Source organism: Cherax quadricarinatus, chromosome 24 (assembly GCF_038502225.1).
Source record: "Cherax quadricarinatus isolate ZL_2023a chromosome 24, ASM3850222v1, whole genome shotgun sequence".
Lineage (NCBI taxonomy): Eukaryota > Metazoa > Arthropoda > Malacostraca > Decapoda > Parastacidae > Cherax > Cherax quadricarinatus.
The window spans coordinates 19,425,492-19,445,683 of NC_091315.1; the positions used below are offsets into that span (position 1 = coordinate 19,425,492).

The 20,192-nt window shown below is 39.6% G+C and overlaps 1 protein-coding gene across 2 annotated transcripts in view; it reads left to right on the forward strand.

The window, feature by feature from the left end:
* Window positions 1-20,192, forward strand: part of Ca-alpha1T (Ca[2+]-channel protein alpha[[1]] subunit T) — a 658,731-nt gene that overhangs the window by 438,795 nt on the left and 199,744 nt on the right. For both annotated transcript variants that reach the window (XM_070088225.1, XM_070088226.1), the window contains one exon: window positions 8,609-9,382. In XM_070088225.1, coding sequence (XP_069944326.1) covers window positions 8,609-9,382 — 774 coding nt within the window. The remainder of the gene's footprint in view (window positions 1-8,608; window positions 9,383-20,192) is intronic.

Below are 20,192 nucleotides of genomic sequence, written 5' to 3' on the forward strand. Positions count from 1 at the left end.
CTATCGTCCCATTGCTCTTACCAGTGCAGTTTGCAAAGTAATGGAACATCTAGTAAATAGACGTTTAGTGTGGTATTTAGAGACACACAACAGTCTCTCCACTCGTCAATATGGCTTTCGTAAGGGACGTTCTACCATAGACCCCTTACTGCGCTTGGATACGTATGTTCGTAATGCCTTTGCGAATAACCACTCAGTTATTGCCATATTTTTTGACCTTGAGAAGGCATATGACACAACTTGGAGGTATAATATTTTAGCCCAAGCCCACTCCTTAGGCCTTCGAGGCAATCTACCATCCTTCCTTAAGAACTTTTTAACTGACAGGCATTTCCGTGTTCGGGTTAATAATGTGCTCTCCCCGGACTTTGTCCAAGCTGAAGGTGTCCCCCAGGGATGTGTTCTGAGCACAACACTTTTTCTCCTTGCTATTAATGATTTGGCCTCTAGTCTTCCATCAAATATTTGGTCATCACTCTATGTTGATGACTTCGCTATTGCCTGTGCAGGCGCTGACTGTCACCTCCTTACAGTTTCTCTCCAGCATGCAGTCGACCGTGTTTCCAATTGGGCCACCACACATGGGTTTAAATTTTCCAGCACTAAAACCCACCAAATCACTTTCACTAGACGCTCTGTCATCTCTGATCATCCTTTGTACCTCTATGGCTCACGTATCCCTGAACGTGATACAGTCAAGTTTCTGGGCCTCCTCTTTGATCGTAGGTTATCCTGGAAACCTCACATTACCTCTCTGAAGGCAACTTGTCACAGCCGGCTGAACCTTCTTAAAACCCTTGCTCATCTTTCGTGGGGAGCTGATCGTCGAACCCTCCTTCACCTACATTCCACCCTTATTTTATCGAAACTTGATTATGGTGACCAGATCTATTCAGCGGCATCTCCTGCTACTCTCTCTAGCCTTAACCCCATTCATCACCAAGGATTACGTTTATGCCTTGGTGCTTTTCGCTCTTCCCCTGTCGAAAGCCTCTATGCAGTAGCGAACGTTCCATCCTTATCCGATCGCCGTGATGCCCATTGCCTGCGCTACTATGTACGCTCTCATGATCTCCGCAATCCTTCCATTTATAGAATGGTCACTGATATTAGTAGACATTCTTTATTTGTTCGCCGCCCCTGCTTACTCCGTCCCTTCTCTCTTCGCCTTCATTCGCTCTTGTCTTCTCTTCAACTACCACCTTTCTATGTACATGTAGCATCTCACTTTTCCCTACCCCCCTGGGAAGTTCCAGCTGTTCGAGTCTGTTCTTTCTCCCTCCCTTGCTCGAAAGCCCAACTGTCTACGGTCGCTTCCCGCTCTCTTTTTCTTGACCACTTTCACTCTCATTCTCATGCCATTGCTGTGTACACAGATGGCTCTAAGTCTTCTGACGGCGTAGGATTCGCAGCAGTGTTTCCGGACAGCGTCGTACAAGGGCATTTACTATCTTCAGCTAGTATTTTTACTGCTGAATTATATGCCATCCTTACAGCACTTATCCGTATTGCATCTATGCCTGTGTCATCATTTGTGGTTGTCTCAGACTCCCTTAGTGCTTTACAGGCTATACAAAAATTTGATACACCTCACCCCTTAGTCCTCCGTATCCAACTTTGGCTACGCCGCATCTTTACTAAGCATAAAGATATTGTTTTTTGTTGGGTCCCTGGTCATGTTGACGTACAGGGCAATGAACAGGCAGACACTGCTGCGCGGTCAGCAGTACATGACCTACCAGTTTCTTATAGAGGTATTCCATGTACGGACTATTTTGCTGTAATATCTTCCCACCTTCACACCCGTTGGCAACAACGTTGGTCTACTATGCTCGGCAACAAACTTCAGTCTATTAAACCGAGTATAGGTTACTGGCCGTCTTCTTATCACCAGTGTCGAGGTTGGGAGACTACTCTCTCCCGTCTTCGCATTGGCCATACTCGTCTTACTCATGGATATCTCATGGAGAGGCGTCTTGCTCCTCTCTGTGAGAATTGCCAAGCTCCATTATCAGTCAGCCACATTCTGTTGGACTGCCCACTTTATCAACGAGCACGCAGAATTTACCTCTGTCGTCGTCTTCGCCCCGCTGCTCTCTCTTTACCTTCCCTTCTCGCTGATGGACCCACCTTTCATCCGGACTCTCTTATTGACTTTTTGACAACGACTGACTTACTTCACAAATTCTGATACTTTCAGCCCTTTCTACTTGTATCTCTTGCTTCCCTCTACCCCCGTACTATCCCCTGCCCCGCTGTTTTCTGTAACCTGCTGATCATCCCCCCTCCCTCCTGCCATCCAATTCCCTTGCTTCCTTCCCTACCCTGCAGCGCTGTATAGCCCTTGTGGCTTAGCGCTTCTTTTTGATTATAATAATAATAATTGAGAGTCACTGGACCTCTGTCACACAACAGATCTGTCCATAGAGCTCTGTACCTCCCATTCCTTTAAGACTTTCCTAAAATGGGCCATAACATTGTCATTGTACAGGTTGCTAACATGGCTTGCAGTAGCTGTGTCAGGGTGATTTTCATCAGTAAAGGTTTGCAGTTCAACCCACTTTGCACACATTTCCTTAATCTCTTTTTTCAATTCCATACTAATTCTCGCCCTTTTTACCACAAGGATGGCACTAGAAGCTTTCTTGGGGTCCATGGTGATTTATTTTGCAGTTACAAGCACTAAAAACACTGGGATAATGTGAAATGTACCGAATGTATGCATAGATGCAACCGTACTGGCTGGCTTGTAAACACTGGCGCTGAGGCCACACGTGGGATGTGTCCCGGATGAATCACGTAAGGCGAGTTTTTTATCATGAGGCGAGGCAAAATTTTTGCGTTCAAATGCTTCGTATGGCGGATTTAACATAACATGATGCGTTCGTAAGGCGGGGGTCCACTGTATTATCATATTAGATTTATTGAAATAAAAGGTGATATGAAAAGGGCCTAGCAAACCCTCTCCTAAATTTTGGGCTCTAGATAACTGTCTAGAAACAGAGATAAACTTAGCTTAACCAGATCAACCTCACATACAGCCTATAGATTTAATGTCTTCTTCTCTACTGTATTATCAAAGCTAGCAAGTAAAATTCCAAGCTCAAATACTCAGCCGAAAGACTACCTCACTAATTCTATTGAAATCTCACTCATCATTAAACCATTAAAAAACAAATCAGGAGATCTACAGCAGGTGATGGCTGTAAGACAAGAGAGAGAGAGAGAGAGAGAGAGGGGTGGGTAGATTGCATTTCCTTGGACTGTATGAAGGCATTTGACACAGTTCTACACAAGAGATTAGTGCAGAAGTTGGAGGGCCAGGCAGGGATAACAGGGAAGGCACTACAATGGATCAGGGAATATCTGTCAGGAAGACAACAGCGAGTCATGGTACATGGCGAGGTATCAGAGTGGGCACCTGTAATGGGCAGGGTGCCACAGGGATCAGTCCTAGGACCTGTGCTGTTTTTGGTATTTGTGAACGACATGATGGAAGGAATAGAATCCAGAGAGTCCCTGTTTGCAGATGATGTGAAGTTGATAAGAAGAATTTAATCAGAACTACAGAGGGATTTGGACAGATTGCAGGCCTGGTCCAGCAACTGGCTTCTAGAGTTCAACCCCACCAAGTGCAAAACCATGAAGACTGGGGAAGGGCAAAGAAAACCACAGATGGAGTACAGTCTAGGGAGCCAGAGCCTACAAACCTCACTTGAGAAAAAGGATCTTGGTGTTTGTATAACACCAGGCACATCCCCTGAGGCGCACATCAACCAAATACAGGTCCTCCATTACAAATCCGGCATCATTGGGACCTGTAGTGTGCCGGATTACAGAGTGGTTAGGTTAGAATACACTTAATAAAATTAACCAACTGTTCATTGAACATCGGCAAAAATCGAACATTTCCGCTACTTTGAGCTCAATTTCAAGGTACGTTTCATCATGAAAGCAATCAAAATCATGTCTATTTCTGTAATATATCTTCCATTCTATCAAAAGAGTCCAAAAAAATGAGAATACAACCTTAAAAACCATACGAAAATATATTGCAAAGAGGCGGCTAATGGCTGAGAAGTTAACTCCCCTATTTATTGTCTGTCTTTTTTATTTTTGTTGTACATTAAGAAGCATCTTACCATCATACATTGCCCAAGTTTCAGTGAGATAGCCCAACAAACAACCGAGATAAAAAAAATATTTACCAAAAATCATATATGGCAAGCCCAAGCCAGGTGTGGAAATAAGTCACTTTGTCTGACTTTTCTGGGTTATCCCAGGTTCTCTATACATACACTGCTATGTATGATAGTCTATGTAACTGTATTTGTGTATACCTGAATAAACTTATTTACTTCTAGTCTGTCAACTGAGTACAAGAAACCGCCCATTCACTTATTTCAACTACCCAATAAAGTGGTCGGAAATTGGCAATTTGGCCGATTTTACACAAATTTCAACAGATGCCAGTTTCAAAATAGGGTCCAGAATAAACAATGCAGACATTCCTGGCACTAAAATAACATTTTCTCTGTTCATTAGTCACGGCTACAGGCCCCTCTTATATTACTCTTGCTTTTCATTTGGAATTTTTATTCACAAAAAAATAGAAGATTTACTGTTATGCAGACTGCTGCATTATTGTAATAATTGTATAAATAATGTCAAGCCATTCTTGACTCCTTACTGGAATTTAGACTGGCAGGCAGACAGGTATTGGACGGTGACGTCATTTGTTTACTCTTTAGCTTCGCTAAAGAATAGAACATTTTCGCTACTGTGAGTGCAATTTCAAGGTACTTTTCGTCATGAAAGCAATCAAAATCATATCTATTTCTGTAATATATCTTTCATTCTATCAAATGAGACCGAAAAAATGAGAATATAACCATAACCATACAAAAATATACCGCTAAGTGGCCGCTAATGGCTGAGAAGTGAACTCCGCTATTTATGGTCTGATTTCTTTCATTTTTGGTATACGTGAAGAAATATCTTTCCATCATATATTGCTCAAGTTTGAATAAGATAACCCAACAAACAACTGAGAAAATAATAATTATACAATAATATCTTTATTTACTACACGTACATGTACAAGGTATACAGGCCTAGCTGACATCAGTGACATACTACTGTATAGAAAGCCACTTGTTATTCTGAGTATTTCAAGAAAATTAGGTCAGTGTCCCAGGATAACACCCACACTAGTCGGCTAACACCCAGGTACCCATTTACTGATGGGTAAACATAGACAACAGGTGTAAAGAAACACGCCTAATGTTTCTACCCTGGCTGGGAATCGAATATTTACCAAAAATCATATATGGCTAACCCAAGCCAGGTACTAAAAATAAGCCACGTTGGCTTTTTTTGGGTTATCCTACATTCTCTAAACATATGCTGCTATGTGTGATAATCTGTAGAGAGAGAATAACTTTTTTGTTTCGTGTTTATGGTGCAGTACGAGTGTATATCACAGTTAGCCCTGTGCTACACTCCGTTGTCTCTAATATAAATCCCAAGACAGGGACAGGAGAATGGTATTTGTGTACCATATCCTCTTCATACCTCCGTCGAACTGCTCGGTATTATGCCAAATATTATTCATTTTGGAGTATTTAAAATGTTTTATGTTATTTATATTGTTTCTTGTATCATATTAGATCAATTGCGATAGGCAAATAAGCTGTAGTGTTGACATTAGCGTAATAATAAAGCATATTCTCCTGCTTCATGAGACTGAGCTCATGGCAACTGGCAGTGGCTTCAAAGCCACCTTATCTTTAATGGATAATGTACTGTGTAGGTGCTTTACATAATGAGAAGCATTTCTTTTATTCATTGGAACCATGGCTAGTCCTAAAAGTAAGCAGGTTAAAACAATAAATGGAGAAAAAGAAATTGGAATGACTTGTGCAGCAAGTAGCACCACCAAACAGTACCAGCAGGTTGGTGTGGCGACCCTGGAAATTTGAAATTATGCTAGCCAAAATTAGTGCCGAATAACTGAAGGAACTGAATAACTGATTGCCGGATTTGTGATGGCAAACCTGTGACTGCTGCAGTATATGGGTGCCTAGCAAACCTAAGAACAGGATTCCTACATCTAAATAAGGACTCATTCAGGACCCTGTACACTGTGTACGCTAGGCCCATATTGGAATATGTAGCACCAGTTTGAAACCCTCATCTAGCCAAGTATGTAAGGAAACTAGAGAAAGTGTAAAGGTCTGCAACAAGACTAGTCCCGGAGCTAAGGGGTATGTCCTACGAGGAGAGGTTAAGGGAAATCGACATAACACTGGAAGACAGGAGAGAGAGGAGGGGATATGATAACATATAAAATACTGAGAGGTATAGACAAGGTGGACAGAGACAGGATGTTCCAGAGATGGGACACAGCAGCAAGGGGTTGCAGTTGGAAGCTGAAGACTCAGATGAATCACAGGGATGTTAGGAAGTATTTCTTCAGTCACAGAGTTGTCAGGAAGTGGAATAGCCTGTGTAGTGATGTAGTGGAGGCAGGATCCATACATAGCTTTAAGAAGAGGTATGATAAAGCTCATGGAGCAGGAAGAGTGACCAGGTAGCGGCCAGTTGAAGAGGTTGGGCCAGGAGCTGTGAATCGACCCTCGCAACCACAACTAGGTGAGTACACACACAGACCCACCAGCTGATGTGTACTGGATGCATGATATGATTTGTTTACTCTTGAACATCGGCAAAAATCAAACATTTCCGCTACTTTGAGCTGAATTTCAAACTGCAGTGGACCCCCGACTTACGATATTAATTCATTCCAGAAGTCTGTTCTGGTGCCGTTACCGAACGAATTTGTTCCCATAAGGAATATTGTAAATTAGATTAGTCCGTTTCAGACCCCCAAAAATACTACATGTACAAAAGCACTTACAAAAATACACTTACATAATTGTTCGAGTTGGGAGCTGATCGTAAGGCGGGGGTCCACTGTATTTTCATTTCTAAAAACAATCAGAATCATCTCTGTTTCTGTAATATATCTTTCATTTTATCAAATGAGACCAAGAAACTGTAAATACAACCATAAAAACCACACGAATATACACAAAGTTGCTGTTTTAATCCAAAAACAAGGTTGCAGTTTTGTCTCATTATGCACTGCATGCTGCAGGATTTGCTTTATATGGTGCACACTTACCACACAGATGCATTCTCTAATATCTAGGCCCAAATTTACCACTCACAGCTTGTCTGAATGAGCTGAGCTCATTGCATAATACTACAGCTTGAATCCTGGCTTCAAAGCTGTAGAACTACAAGATTGACCCTCAAAGGGTTAAGAGAGTCATCTGAGCTGTGATGATGGCATGTATCTGGCAGACAGTGATTGAGTGAATGACAGTGAAAGTGTTTCTTCTTTTTGGGATCATCCTACCTTGTTGAGAGGTGGCTGATGTGTTAAAAAATACTAAATTCACTGAAAACTTAAAAGTGTACACCTTATGGTATTAGTCTGCCTAAAGTGCATTTCATAACCTAGAACATTTCATAGAATATCATAAAAAAGATGTAATCCCAAACCAGAATCAACACACTATTTTGTGGAAATAAAATTTGATTTGTATTTTGACTATTGGCATTTAACAGCAATTCATTGGTATATGTTGGCAGAATAATGTGTGTGTGTTGGGAGGAACTGTGGCTTATTGTTTATTTTAAAAATCTAATCCATGATTTATTTTTTTTTATGCACAGTGTGCTCATGCATTCCAAACCCAGACTACTATGTAAAATACTCGGTTAAAAGTTTACTACACAGATAGTCTCCCAGTACATTATGAAAATGACTACATTTTATAGTTGCACTTGTGTATTTGGTTTGTTTTATTGACAATATATAAAAATAAGTGAACCGTACATGTGCTTATGACAGTTTGTTGATAAATGGCCCAGTGTAACAAATCTTTTCCTTTATTCTCATTGATATTTTCTGTTTTTTTTTTATATTTAAATTTTAGTTCAGACTACTTTCAAAGTTTTCTTTATACAGTTTCTGGCACTATACTGAAACTGACTTTTTCTGTAAAATCCAAGAGCTAAATTACCTACTAATAAGAAATTTACATTTTGAATTCTGTTTATCTAGTTTCATTACAGTCATGCATATGACATAATTCCTTTGATGTGATGAAATCTACTTCATTTTTTATCATTCTTGACATAAGGGAAATGACTTTCTGTGGCCCTGGTTTGGAGTAATTAATCTTAAGCATCTGGAGTAGTGCTTTTGAGGAAACAGTATGCATGTTTCCCCTCAAGGAAAGTACCTTGATGCTGGTGATAGGCTCTTCATCCAAGGAACTGAACCTGCCTTCCACTTCCTTGGATTAAACCTGATTGCTACCCATTCCCTCAGGCGCTGTTTGACCCCTGTGGGTTTAGCGCTTTCCTATAATAATAATAATGATAATAATAATATATGTGATGCATGCAGCTACTGGGGACCTTGTAGCATCACACACTACTCCATATTCACAGCCACTGTAGTATTTATTGAACTTTTTATGGAGTGTTACCACTAGATATGCTATATAACTAACCACATGATTTGATCTTTTAGCGGAATGAGCGCTTAGAAAAAGAGCAGAAACAACTGGAAAGGCAAAAAAGAAAACAAGAGAGAGCATTAGAGCGGGGAAGCCATGACAGTAATAATGACAACCCAGATGATGAAGATAAGACATCACTCTCAAAAACCAGTGCATTGCAAGTGGCCAAGGACAATCCTTGTGATGTTGCCAAGGCTGCTTTACGGGAGTTATCAAAGGGTACACCTAGTAAGATACCAAAGTCTTCTCATACCAAGTTGTCCAAAGGCTCAGCCTCTGAGTTGCATAAAAGCATATCATCAGAAGTGATATCTAATGATGCTCTGAATGAGGTATCTGTAGACCCTACTGTATCAGTAACATCCAAGGGCTCATCTGAGGTAGTGGCTGAGAGCATATCCAAAGAAGCTGTATCCAAGAGTTCACCATCAGAAGTGACTGAGGGCTTACCAAGACCAACAGTAGCATACAAGGGCTCCTCAAAACCAGCACAAATATTAAGAGAGTCTCCAAAATCATCAGAAGACTTTAAGAGCTCATCAAGCACGTATAAGGGCTCGTCAAAACCACGAGAAGCATCTAAGGCCTCATTATGTAAAACTTCCAGAGACGCTGCAGCTGAAGATATTCACATGGTCATCTTAATGAAGGCACCAAAAAGTACATTTACAGAGGTATCGAAAGGCAAAACTTTGCAGCAGTTTCATGGCCTGGAAGCAACAGATGGCATGCAAGAAGAACAACGGTCATCTGTGAGCTGCCAGGAAGGTGTCCAGCCAGCAGAGGTACCAAAATTATAGATGGCTGCACCTCACTTTGTGTCAGCATCAGGTGGCTAGGCGTGTCCCATCCTTATATCATGTTACCCAGTGTAGCAGTGAACACTCTGAGTAGCCTTATAATTTGGCTGTACATTTTGTGTTATTTTTAATCAGAGTGTCAGTTTTTGTTAGATTTGATTGAATACTTGGATTTGGTCTGTAGTGACCACACAAGTTTTATATGTATATAAATACAGTACGTATATATATGTATGTATGTATGCTACATTTATATGTGAAACAAAAGCAGTGGACATTATTGCAACTGGTTTTACTCACAGCCCAAGATCATTTTGGCAAAATTTATGGATATTTCACCTTATCTTGGGATTTTAGGCAACTATTTACCTGATTGTAGTTACTCCATTTGTAGCTACAGGTATTTGAATTATGTTCATGATGTCCTGACTTCGGTATTAAATATGTATTATAATTAAAAATTTACAGTTGTAGCAATTACTACTTTCTCTTAAGCCTTCACATTGTTCAACCAATTGTGTGAAGAATAAATTTCTAGTATACCTTCAGCACTTCTTCCTCACTTTACAAATTGTTCTCCCTGTTGAATGTGTTAAGAAATCTTATTTATTTTATGAGGGCATACCTAATGCTTTCAGCCTTTTTCACATTTTTTTTTAACTGGTAGCCATTTTATAGTTTGCCTTTAGAATTTTTCTAGCCTGTCCACAGTTGTTTGGGCACAGCATATCACCATTGCATATTTCAGTTTTGAAATGTATTTTAGAATTTCCTCATCCACACATCTAAAGGCTATTTTAGGGTCTGCTAGTGTAGCTTGTAAATTTCTCATGGTATCACTAATGTGGTATTCCCTCTAGGTCCCTCACTTTCAGTAATTAAAATTTTTTATCAAAATATATTCTTCATGTGACCTATTTTCACTTTGTTACATTTTCATTTTGTTGCACCTAAGCAACATTAAATTCCATCATCTGTCATTCAGTGTTCTCAATTTATCTGTCATTTTGCAAGGATTTACAGAAATTTTTATTGCTTCACATATTATGCAGGAGAGAAAGTGGGCATGCAGGTGAGTGCAAATAGGAAGCATGTTCATCTCACACTAAGGACATGGAGGATCTGGCCTCTACCACATCTTGTGCTGGAGGACTCGCATGGGTTTAGCACTTAACATGAATTATAAGTTATAAAAATAAAGGAGAGAAAATGTTTTCCAGTAAAAGTAGGCCTTAGACAGGGATGTGTGATGTTACCATGGTTGTTTAACATATTTATAGATGGGGTTGTAAAAGAAGTGAATGCTAGAGTATTAAGGAGAGGTGTGGAATTAAAATATATAGACTAATACAAAGCTGGAGTTGTTACAGTGGCCTTTTGTCACTGTGCTAGGTTCTGAAGAGAAGTTGCAAAGGTTGGTGGATGAATTTAGGAGGTACTGGAAAATGATATATAAAGGAGGTAATGATTATAATGATATATAAAGGAAATTGATGGTGAATATGATGAAGGTAACAAAAAATTTAAGCAATGAAAGACTGGATATCAGATTGGAAGGTGATAGTATGGTGAAAATGAATGTGTTCAGATATTTGGGAGTGGACTTCCAGCAGATGGGTCTATGAAAGAAAAGAGGTGAATCATAGAATTGATGAGAGGCAAAAAAAAGGTGAGTGATGCATTGATGCATCTGTGGAGACAAGATTATTCATGGAGGCAAAAAGGGAAATATATGAGAGTATAGTGGTACCAACACTCTTATATGGGTGCAAAGCATGGGTTGTGAATATTGCAGCAAGGAAGAGCCTGGAGGCAGTGGAGATGTTTATGTGGGCAGTGTGTTAGTTAGTTTAACATGTTTATTATGCACCCCATACCCATCCTGTGGGCGGTAGTCAAAAGGTTACAGAGGTACATAATTGGTCCAGGGACTGGACTCCAAAGTTTTGATAGCTGAGCAAGTTACAGAGGTAATGAATTCACAATTTACAAAGGTAATGAACTCACAATTTACAAAGGTAATGAACTCCAGGTAGGGCAGTGTGTGGTGTAAATATTACACAGAGAATTCATAGCTTGAAGATTAGAAGGAGGTATGGGGGTTACTGAAAGTATTAACCAGAGGGCTGAAGAGGGGTTATTGGGGTGGTTTGGATATTTAGAGAGGATGGAGGAAAATAGGATGATTTGGAGGGCATATAAATCTGTAGTGGAAGAAAGGTGGGGTAGGGGTTGTCCTATGAAAGGTTGGAGGTTTTGTATGTGAGGGACTTGGACATTCAGCAGGCATGTGTGAGTATATGAGATAGGAGTGAGTGAAGGCAAGTAGTTTTTATGACTCAATGTGCTCTTGGAGTGTGAGCAAGGTAACACTTATGAAGGGATTCAGGGGAAACCGGTTATCTGGACTTGAGTCCTGGTGACGAGAAGTACAGTGCCTGCACTCTGAAGAAGGAGTGGGGATATTTCAGCTTGGAGGAGCATCTGAGTTGTAGTACTGGCAAGCCACTGGCAAGATAGTGATGGAGTGAATGATGGTGAAAGTGTTTCTTCTTCATTGGGCCACCCTACCTCAGTGGGAGACAGCTGGTGTGTTAAAAAAAAATTATTATTTTGCATAAGATCACTAAATCATCCAAAACCACATTCATATACTGTAGTTTTTTAATTCTTTCTTCACAAGCTGTGTATAAATTAGTAACATTTTGAGGGCAGGCACTGATACTTGCAGCATCCTACTGATAACTTAACACCATGAAGATATTTTTATCTTTATTCTCTGCAGTTTCATCAAGCAGAAAATCTTTTCTGCGGAGGTTTGCCTCTATTCTTTCCATATTTTGTAGTTTCCTGGGTTAGTCTTTCATGAGGAACTATTAAATTTTTTTTTGAAATTTAAAAATAGCAAGTGGAATCTGCCCGTTCATATTCATGAGTAATTTATATGCCTATCATAGTAGTGTAGCATATTTGATTATTTTTTTTTTTTTTTTATTATTATCACACCGGCCGATTCCCACCAAGGCAGGGTGGCCCGAAAAAGAAAAACTTTCACCATCATTCACTCCATCACTGTCTTGCCAGAAGGGTGCTTTACACTACAGTTTTTAAACTGCAACATTAACACCCCTCCTTCAGAGTGCAGGCACTGTACTTCCCATCTCCAGGACTCAAGTCCGGCCTGCCGGTTTCCCTGAATCCCTTCATAAATGTTACTTTGCTCACACTCCAACAGCACGTCAAGTATTAAAAACCATTTGTCTCCATTCACTCCTATCAAACACGCTCACGCATGCCTGCTGGAAGTCCAAGCCCCTCGCACACAAAACCTCCTTTACCCCCTCCCTCCAACCCTTCCTAGGCCGACCCCTACACCGCCTTCCTTCCACTACAGACTGATACACTCTTGAAGTCATTCTGTTTCGCTCCATTCTCTCTACATGTCCGAACCACCTCAACAACCCTTCCTCAGCCCTCTGGACAACAGTTTTGGTAATCCCGCACCTCCTCCTAACTTCCAAACTACGAATTCTCTGCATTATATTCACACCACACATTGCCCTCAGACATGACATCTCCACTGCCTCCAGCCTTCTCCTCGCTGCAACATTCATCACCCACGCTTCACACCCATATAAGAGCGTTGGTAAAACTATACTCTCATACATTCCCCTCTTTGCCTCCAAGGACAAAGTTCTTTGTCTCCACAGACTCCTAAGTGCACCACTCACTCTTTTTCCCTCATCAATTCTATGATTCACCTCATCTTTCATAGACCCATCCGCTGACACGTCCACTCCCAAATATCTGAATACGTTCACCTCCTCCATACTCTCTCCCTCCAATCTGATATTCAATCTTTCATCACCTAATCTTTTTGTTATCCTCATAACCTTACTCTTTCCTGTATTCACCTTTAATTTTCTTCTTTTGCACACCCTACCAAATTCATCCACCAATCTCTGCAACTTCTCTTCAGAATCTCCCAAGAGCACAGTGTCATCAGCAAAGAGCAGCTGTGACAACTCCCACTTTGTGTGTGATTCTTTATCTTTTAACTCCACGCCTCTTGCCAAGACCCTCGCATTTACTTCTCTTACAACCCCATCTATAAATATATTAAACAACCACGGTGACATCACACATCCTTGTCTAAGGCCTACTTTTACTGGGAAAAAATTTCCCTCTTTCCTACATACTCTAACTTGAGCCTCACTATCCTCGTAAAAACTCTTCACTGCTTTCAGTAACCTACCTCCTACACCATACACTTGCAACATCTGCCACATTGCCCCCCTATCCACCCTGTCATACGCCTTTTCCAAATCCATAAATGCCACAAAGACCTCTTTAGCCTTATCTAAATACTGTTCACTTATATGTTTCACTGTAAACACCTGGTCCACACACCCCCTACCTTTCCTAAAGCCTCCTTGTTCATCTGCTATCCTATTCTCCGTCTTACTCTTAATTCTTTCAATTATAACTCTACCATACACTTTACCAGGTACACTCAACAGACTTATCCCCCTATAATTTTTGCACTCTCTTTTATCCCCTTTGCCTTTATACAAAGGAACTATGCATGCTCTCTGCCAATCCCTAGGTACCTTACCCTCTTCCATACATTTATTAAATAATTGCACCAACCACTCCAAAACTATATCCCCACCTGCTTTTAACATTTGATATACATAAGAATTTACTAATAAAAACTGAACTATTTGCTGATTAGCAAATTTTATTCACCAAATGTTTTAACCACTTTTCAGTACAGTAATAGATTTTTCAATTTGTTTCACACAAACACTGGTCAGCGAGACAGGCCTAGATTTTTTAAATGTTAGCATAGTGTGTGAAATTTCCATTTGTATGCTAGTTTACATTCTTTCAATAATTATAACCCCATAGTGGATAGCTTAAGTTTTTTGCACATTCTTTTCTTATTGAGCCATTGGTGCTTTCTAATGTGCTCTTATATGTACAGTGGAACCTCTACTTACGAGTTTAATCTGTTCCGTGACCTTGCTTGTATCCTGATTTGCTTGTATGCTGAGTCAATTTTCCTCATTTAAATTAATTGAAATGCAATTAATCCATTCCGGCTTTCAGGAGGCACAACAGAATACTTCAATATTATGCTAATATCAACTCTACAGCTTACTTATCTATCAAAATTCATCTAATATGACATAATAAACAGTATAAATACATAGAAACCTGATATATACGCTAGACTGAATAAAATGTCATTACCTACGTGACTACATAGTGGTGCTGATAGTGGATGAGAGTTTGTTTAGAGAGAGGACAAAATACTGCTTAAATATTTTGCTAATATCAACTCTACAGCTTATTTTTCTATCAAAATTCATCTAATATGATATAATAAACAATATAAATAACATAGAAACCTGATATATACTACTCTAGAATGAATAAAATATGTCATTATGTGACAGGTGGAGGCGGCCATAACCGCTCCCACGTTGCTGTGGTATCCACTGCCATCTAGTGATGGCCTTTCGAAGCCATCTATTATTATATTTATTATTATAGTGCATTATTATTATGTGTATTAGAATATTATTATTATTATTATTATTATTATTATTATTATTATTATTATATTATTATTATATTATTATTATACTATTACAGTGGACCCCCGAGTTTCGTGATTAATCCGTTCCAGAGAGTCTGCTGAATGGCGAAACCATTTTCCCCATAAGAAATTATGGAAATAAAATTAATCCATTCCAGACACTCAAAAATATTAAAATAAATTTTTTTTTCAAATTAAATATTTACATACTGAAAACAATGAGAAATCAAGTACATACATATATAAAATAATAATAACATTACACTTACCTTTACTGAAGACTTCTGGGTGGATGGAAGACGGGAGGCAGGGATAGGAGGAAGGTGTACACTGTTGTTTGGAAGGAGAATCTCCTTCCATTAGGACTTCAGGTACCAAGTCCTTATCTGGGGTTACTTCCCTTCTTTGTTTTTTAAAGACACTGGGAACAACTTGAGAGTCACTGGACCCCTGTTGCACAAAATATCTGTCCAGAGAACTCTGTTTCTGCCGTTTCTTTAAGATTTATCTGAAGTAGGACACAACACTGTCATTGTACGTGTTGCCAATACGGCCTGCAACAGCTTTGTCAGGGCGAAGTTCATCCACGTTGCACAAATGTCCTTAGTCTTTGAAGAAGGCACCTTCCTCCATCTATCTTCCTCCTCCTCTGCAGCAATTTCCTAAGCTGTGATCTCTTGCTGTTGCAGATGAAGCTCTTGCAGCTCTTCAGTGGTTAGCTCTTCCCTCTGGTCCTCCACCAACTCTTCCACATCCTTGCCACTCACCTCCAACCCCAGGGACTTCCCCAATGCCACAATAGATTCCACAACTGGCATAGGCTCCTTAGGGTCAGCCCCAAACCCTTCAAAATCCCTCTCTTGTACACATTCTGGCCACAATTTTCTCCAAGCAGAATTCAAAGTTCTGCAAATCACTCCTTCCCAAGCCTTACCTATAAGGTTTATGCAAGTGAGGATATTGAAGTGATCTTTCCAGAACTCTTTTAGGGTCAATTCAGTGTGTGAGGTCATTTCAAAGTACTTTTGAATGCTTTGGTGTACAGTTTTTTGAAGTTTGAAATGACCTGCTAGTCCATGGGCTGGATGAGAGGAGTTGTATTAGGGGGCAAGAACTTCACCGTGATGAAACCAAAGTCCTCCACTATTTGCTCTTCCAAGTCTGGAGGATGAGCAGGAGCATTGTCCATTACCAGGAGGCACTTGAGTGGCAATTTATTTTCCAGGAGGTATTTCTTGACACTGGGGCCAAACACTTCATTAAACCAGTGTAGGAAAATTCCACTTGTGACCCATGCCTTATTGTTAGCCTTCCACATCACACACAAATTACTCTTGGTGATACTGTTTTTCTTGAACACTCTGGGATTTTCAGAGTGATACACCAGTAAAGGCTTCACTTTGCAATCCCCACTAGCATTACTACAAAATATGAGGGTTGTGTCCTGGGAGTGCTGTTTCCTCCTGCGTGATGTAGGTCCCTTTTGGCATTTTCTTCCAAAAGAGGCCTGTTTCGTCACAATTAAACACTTGTTGGGGTTTGAATTCTCCAGTGTCTACGCACTCCTTAAACTCCTGTACAAACTTCTCAGCTGCTTTTTTTGTCAGAACTGGCAGCCTCACCATGTCTTATCACACTGTGAATGCCACTATGCTTCTTAAATCTCTCAAACCAACCTTTGCTGGCCTTAAAATCACAAACATCACCACTTGTTGCAGGCATTTTCTTTACGAGATCGTCATGCAGCTGCCTTGCCTTTTCACATATTATCGACTGCATAATACTATCTCCTGCTAACTGTTTTTGGGTAATCCACACCAACAATAACCTTTCCACTTCTTCGAGGATTTGCAATCTCTTTTTTTGTCAGCATATCTACCCTTTTTGCAACAATAGCACACTTTATTTCCTCTCCCTTTGCTACAATCGAAGTGATGGTTGAATGGGGTTTGCCTTACATCCTGGCAAGTTCTGTAACATGCACTCCGCTCTCATATTTTTCAATGGTTTCCTTCTTGAATTTGATCATGTTCCTCGCTTTCTTTACCAAAGGGCTTGCACTAGCTTTCCTTGGGCCCATGGTGACTTAGCAGTTGCAAGCACAAAAACAATGGATTATTATGAAATTTATTGTATGAACCCGCGGGGTGATGGTCACGTGCTGGTATGAATGGTGCGGGAGACTGGCTTTGTGTGTGTGGTGACGGGCGGACGCGTACTGGACGGTCGCCGAATCACGAACCACGAGGCTAAGTTTTGCCGAAAAAACTTGCCAAAAGTCAGATTTCACGAAAGTTGATGACGACGAAACTCAGGGGTCCACTGTATTATTATACGTCTTATTATTATTTTTTAGTATGTACATATTCTTATAATAATACTCTTGCATACTATTTGGAATTTTTATTCACACAAAAAATAGAAGATTTACTGCTACGCAGACTACTGCATTATTGTAATAATAGTATAAATAATGTCAACCCATTCATGACTGCATATAGGAATTTCCAGTCGGACAGGTATTGGACAGTGACATCATATGTTTACTCTTGAACATCGCCAAGAATCGAACATTTTTGCTACTTTGAGCTCAATTTCAAGGTACTTTTCATTGTGAAACTAATCAAAATCATATCTACTTCTGTAATATATCTTCCATTCTATCAAATGAGACCAAAAAAAAAAAAAAAAAGAGAATACAACCATAAAATCCACATGAAAATATACTGCTAAGGGGCGGCTAATGGCTGAAAAGTGAACTCTGTTATTTATGGTCTGATTTCTTTCAATTTTGGTGTATGTTAAGAACCATCTTTCCATCATAATTGCCTAAGTTTCAATAAGATAGTCCAACAAACAACTGAGATCCAATTCCCTAGATTAAGTGCAAGAGCCCCTCACCAGCATCAAGGAACCTCCCTTGAGGCCCGCTCGCATTTTGAAATTGCGTTCACATCTGGAAGCAAAAATTCGACCGAGCGACTGCTCATATCTTGAAAAACTCGCATGTTGGGGCATTTGTAAGCCGAGGTTCCACTGTATTTCTTTTCTTATTGTCAGCATACAGTAGTAATTTCTGTACTGCTTCCTCTTTAGATATTTCATCATCCTTCATTTCAGTTGGCTGTTTGGATTTTGTACCTTCTACATATAAAATATCTTCTGTGAACACTGCATAACTTCATATTTAATCTCTCTCAAAATTCCTCCCCCAGTTTAATTATTTTAGTCCTTAATAATTTGTAATTTGTCTTTCATATTTTGTTTGCTTTTTGTGATAACTTACATAAAATATATTGGTCTGACTTGCTGTTGTCTGTTATTTCTGTTTCAAAGTTTCTTTCAGCATTATTACCTTTGCATGTTCATTTCTCACTTATCTGAATATCTCACAGGCCCTTAGGTTCTTTCTTTCAAGTCATACTTTCTTTTTTCATGACTTTCTAGCACTCTCAGTTAAGCCATACCTTCTAGCCATAAACATTCATATAAAACTAAAAGTAATGAGTTAGAGAAAATAATTGTTAAAAGTGTATTTTTTAGTATTGTGAAAAAGTTATAGATCTGAATGTAAGTTCACGTGGTGAGGAATATACATTTTTATTCTGTATATCATTTTACATAGGAAAACATTAGGAGTTTGAAAAACATACCTACAATAACAGTTTTTCTCAAACTAATAAGTTTAAGCACTAAATGCACTTAAGGAGTGGGTTGGATCAGTTAAAATATACAGTCCACTGCTTTTGCCAGGTTTGATGCTAGCCAGAGATTAGCATCCTGACAAGAACTTTAGGTTTTCAAGCATTTATGTGCAGCTCAAATACCAATCAAATTTAATTGTATTGTACTCTACATCTGTTTGCCTAAAAGCCTTGGATGTCATAAAATAACTGAAAATGACCCAACTGCACTTGGGCAGTAAGGCGAGTCACTTGAAATATTTTCTCCACTATTTGTTGCGTGGTGGCTCAGATAAGCAGTAGTGTACTTTCATGGTTGATTAGTATTCACATATTGGCAAGGGCTTTGACTTGTTAAGTGTTTATGCTCAAGATTCAAGTGATATCTTAGTATACAATTTGAAAGCAATGATGAACCACTACAGGAATCATGCCAGCAGCACCAAAAATTGAAGAAGCAGCTGTAGGGAAAAGGCAGATATCGTAAGTGTTGTAGAATTAGTGCATCCAGTTAGATAAAGTAAATGACCCCTTGCTAGGTTAAAATAAAAAGTCCTGGCCATGCAAGTGATATTCAAACTGAGAATGGGGTATATCTCCAGTGTATCAACATTTATGATATCTAGCCAATTGTTACTTAGTGTTAGAGTAAACCTTTCCTGTCATTGAGGTGTAACACAGTATTCTCATTTATCTAAGTATTGGTCATGTTACATCATGGATAGAATGCTGTTTACAAATAGTATCCCATTTGACTCATTGTTTTTATGGTCTGGGTTGGACCTTCCGGAAGTTGAGTGAAATTTTACTGTTGCCTTCCCCTCGTCCAGCTCTCTCAGCTGACCGAAAGATCAGTCAGGAGCAGTGTGATTTCCTACTAATGGAAGCAAGTAACATATGAATAAATAGACACAGTGCATTAGTCAATTCAGAAGGGAATCATTATACTGCATTAGTACAGTACCAATTTCTAAATAAGAAATGAATATACTGTAGTTGTGTGATGCATACAGAGTGGAAAGAGGTTTCACATGCATTAGCATACCCCTCTCCCTCATCCTGAAATATCATGAGTGATGCAAGGTCTGCATCAAAACATTGGAATGTATTGAGTCCATTGTATTTGGCAAAGGAATTCAAGTTACTGACCCAGTCCAGGCATAACCAATGACCAGGATTCCTGTGTAGGAAAATCTACCATTACTGAATTAAAGTAACATAACCAGAATTGGTAGTTTGGCAGCTGTTGTTAGATCTGAGAAGGTACTTCACAAGAAAACCTGTAGATGGGCACTTAGAAGTTGACTGTATTCAACTTGTATGGAACAAGAGTAAAAGAGCATGTGAAGAGTAGACTATGTGAAGAGTAAAGCCTGTGAAGACGCTTTCCTCAGTGATTGTGTTAGGCTTAAATGGGTCCTAGAGTGTCCAGCTGTTACAAAACCAGTGTTCCATTAATAAATATACATTCATGCAAATAAAGATCTACCATTACCATCCTATCGTG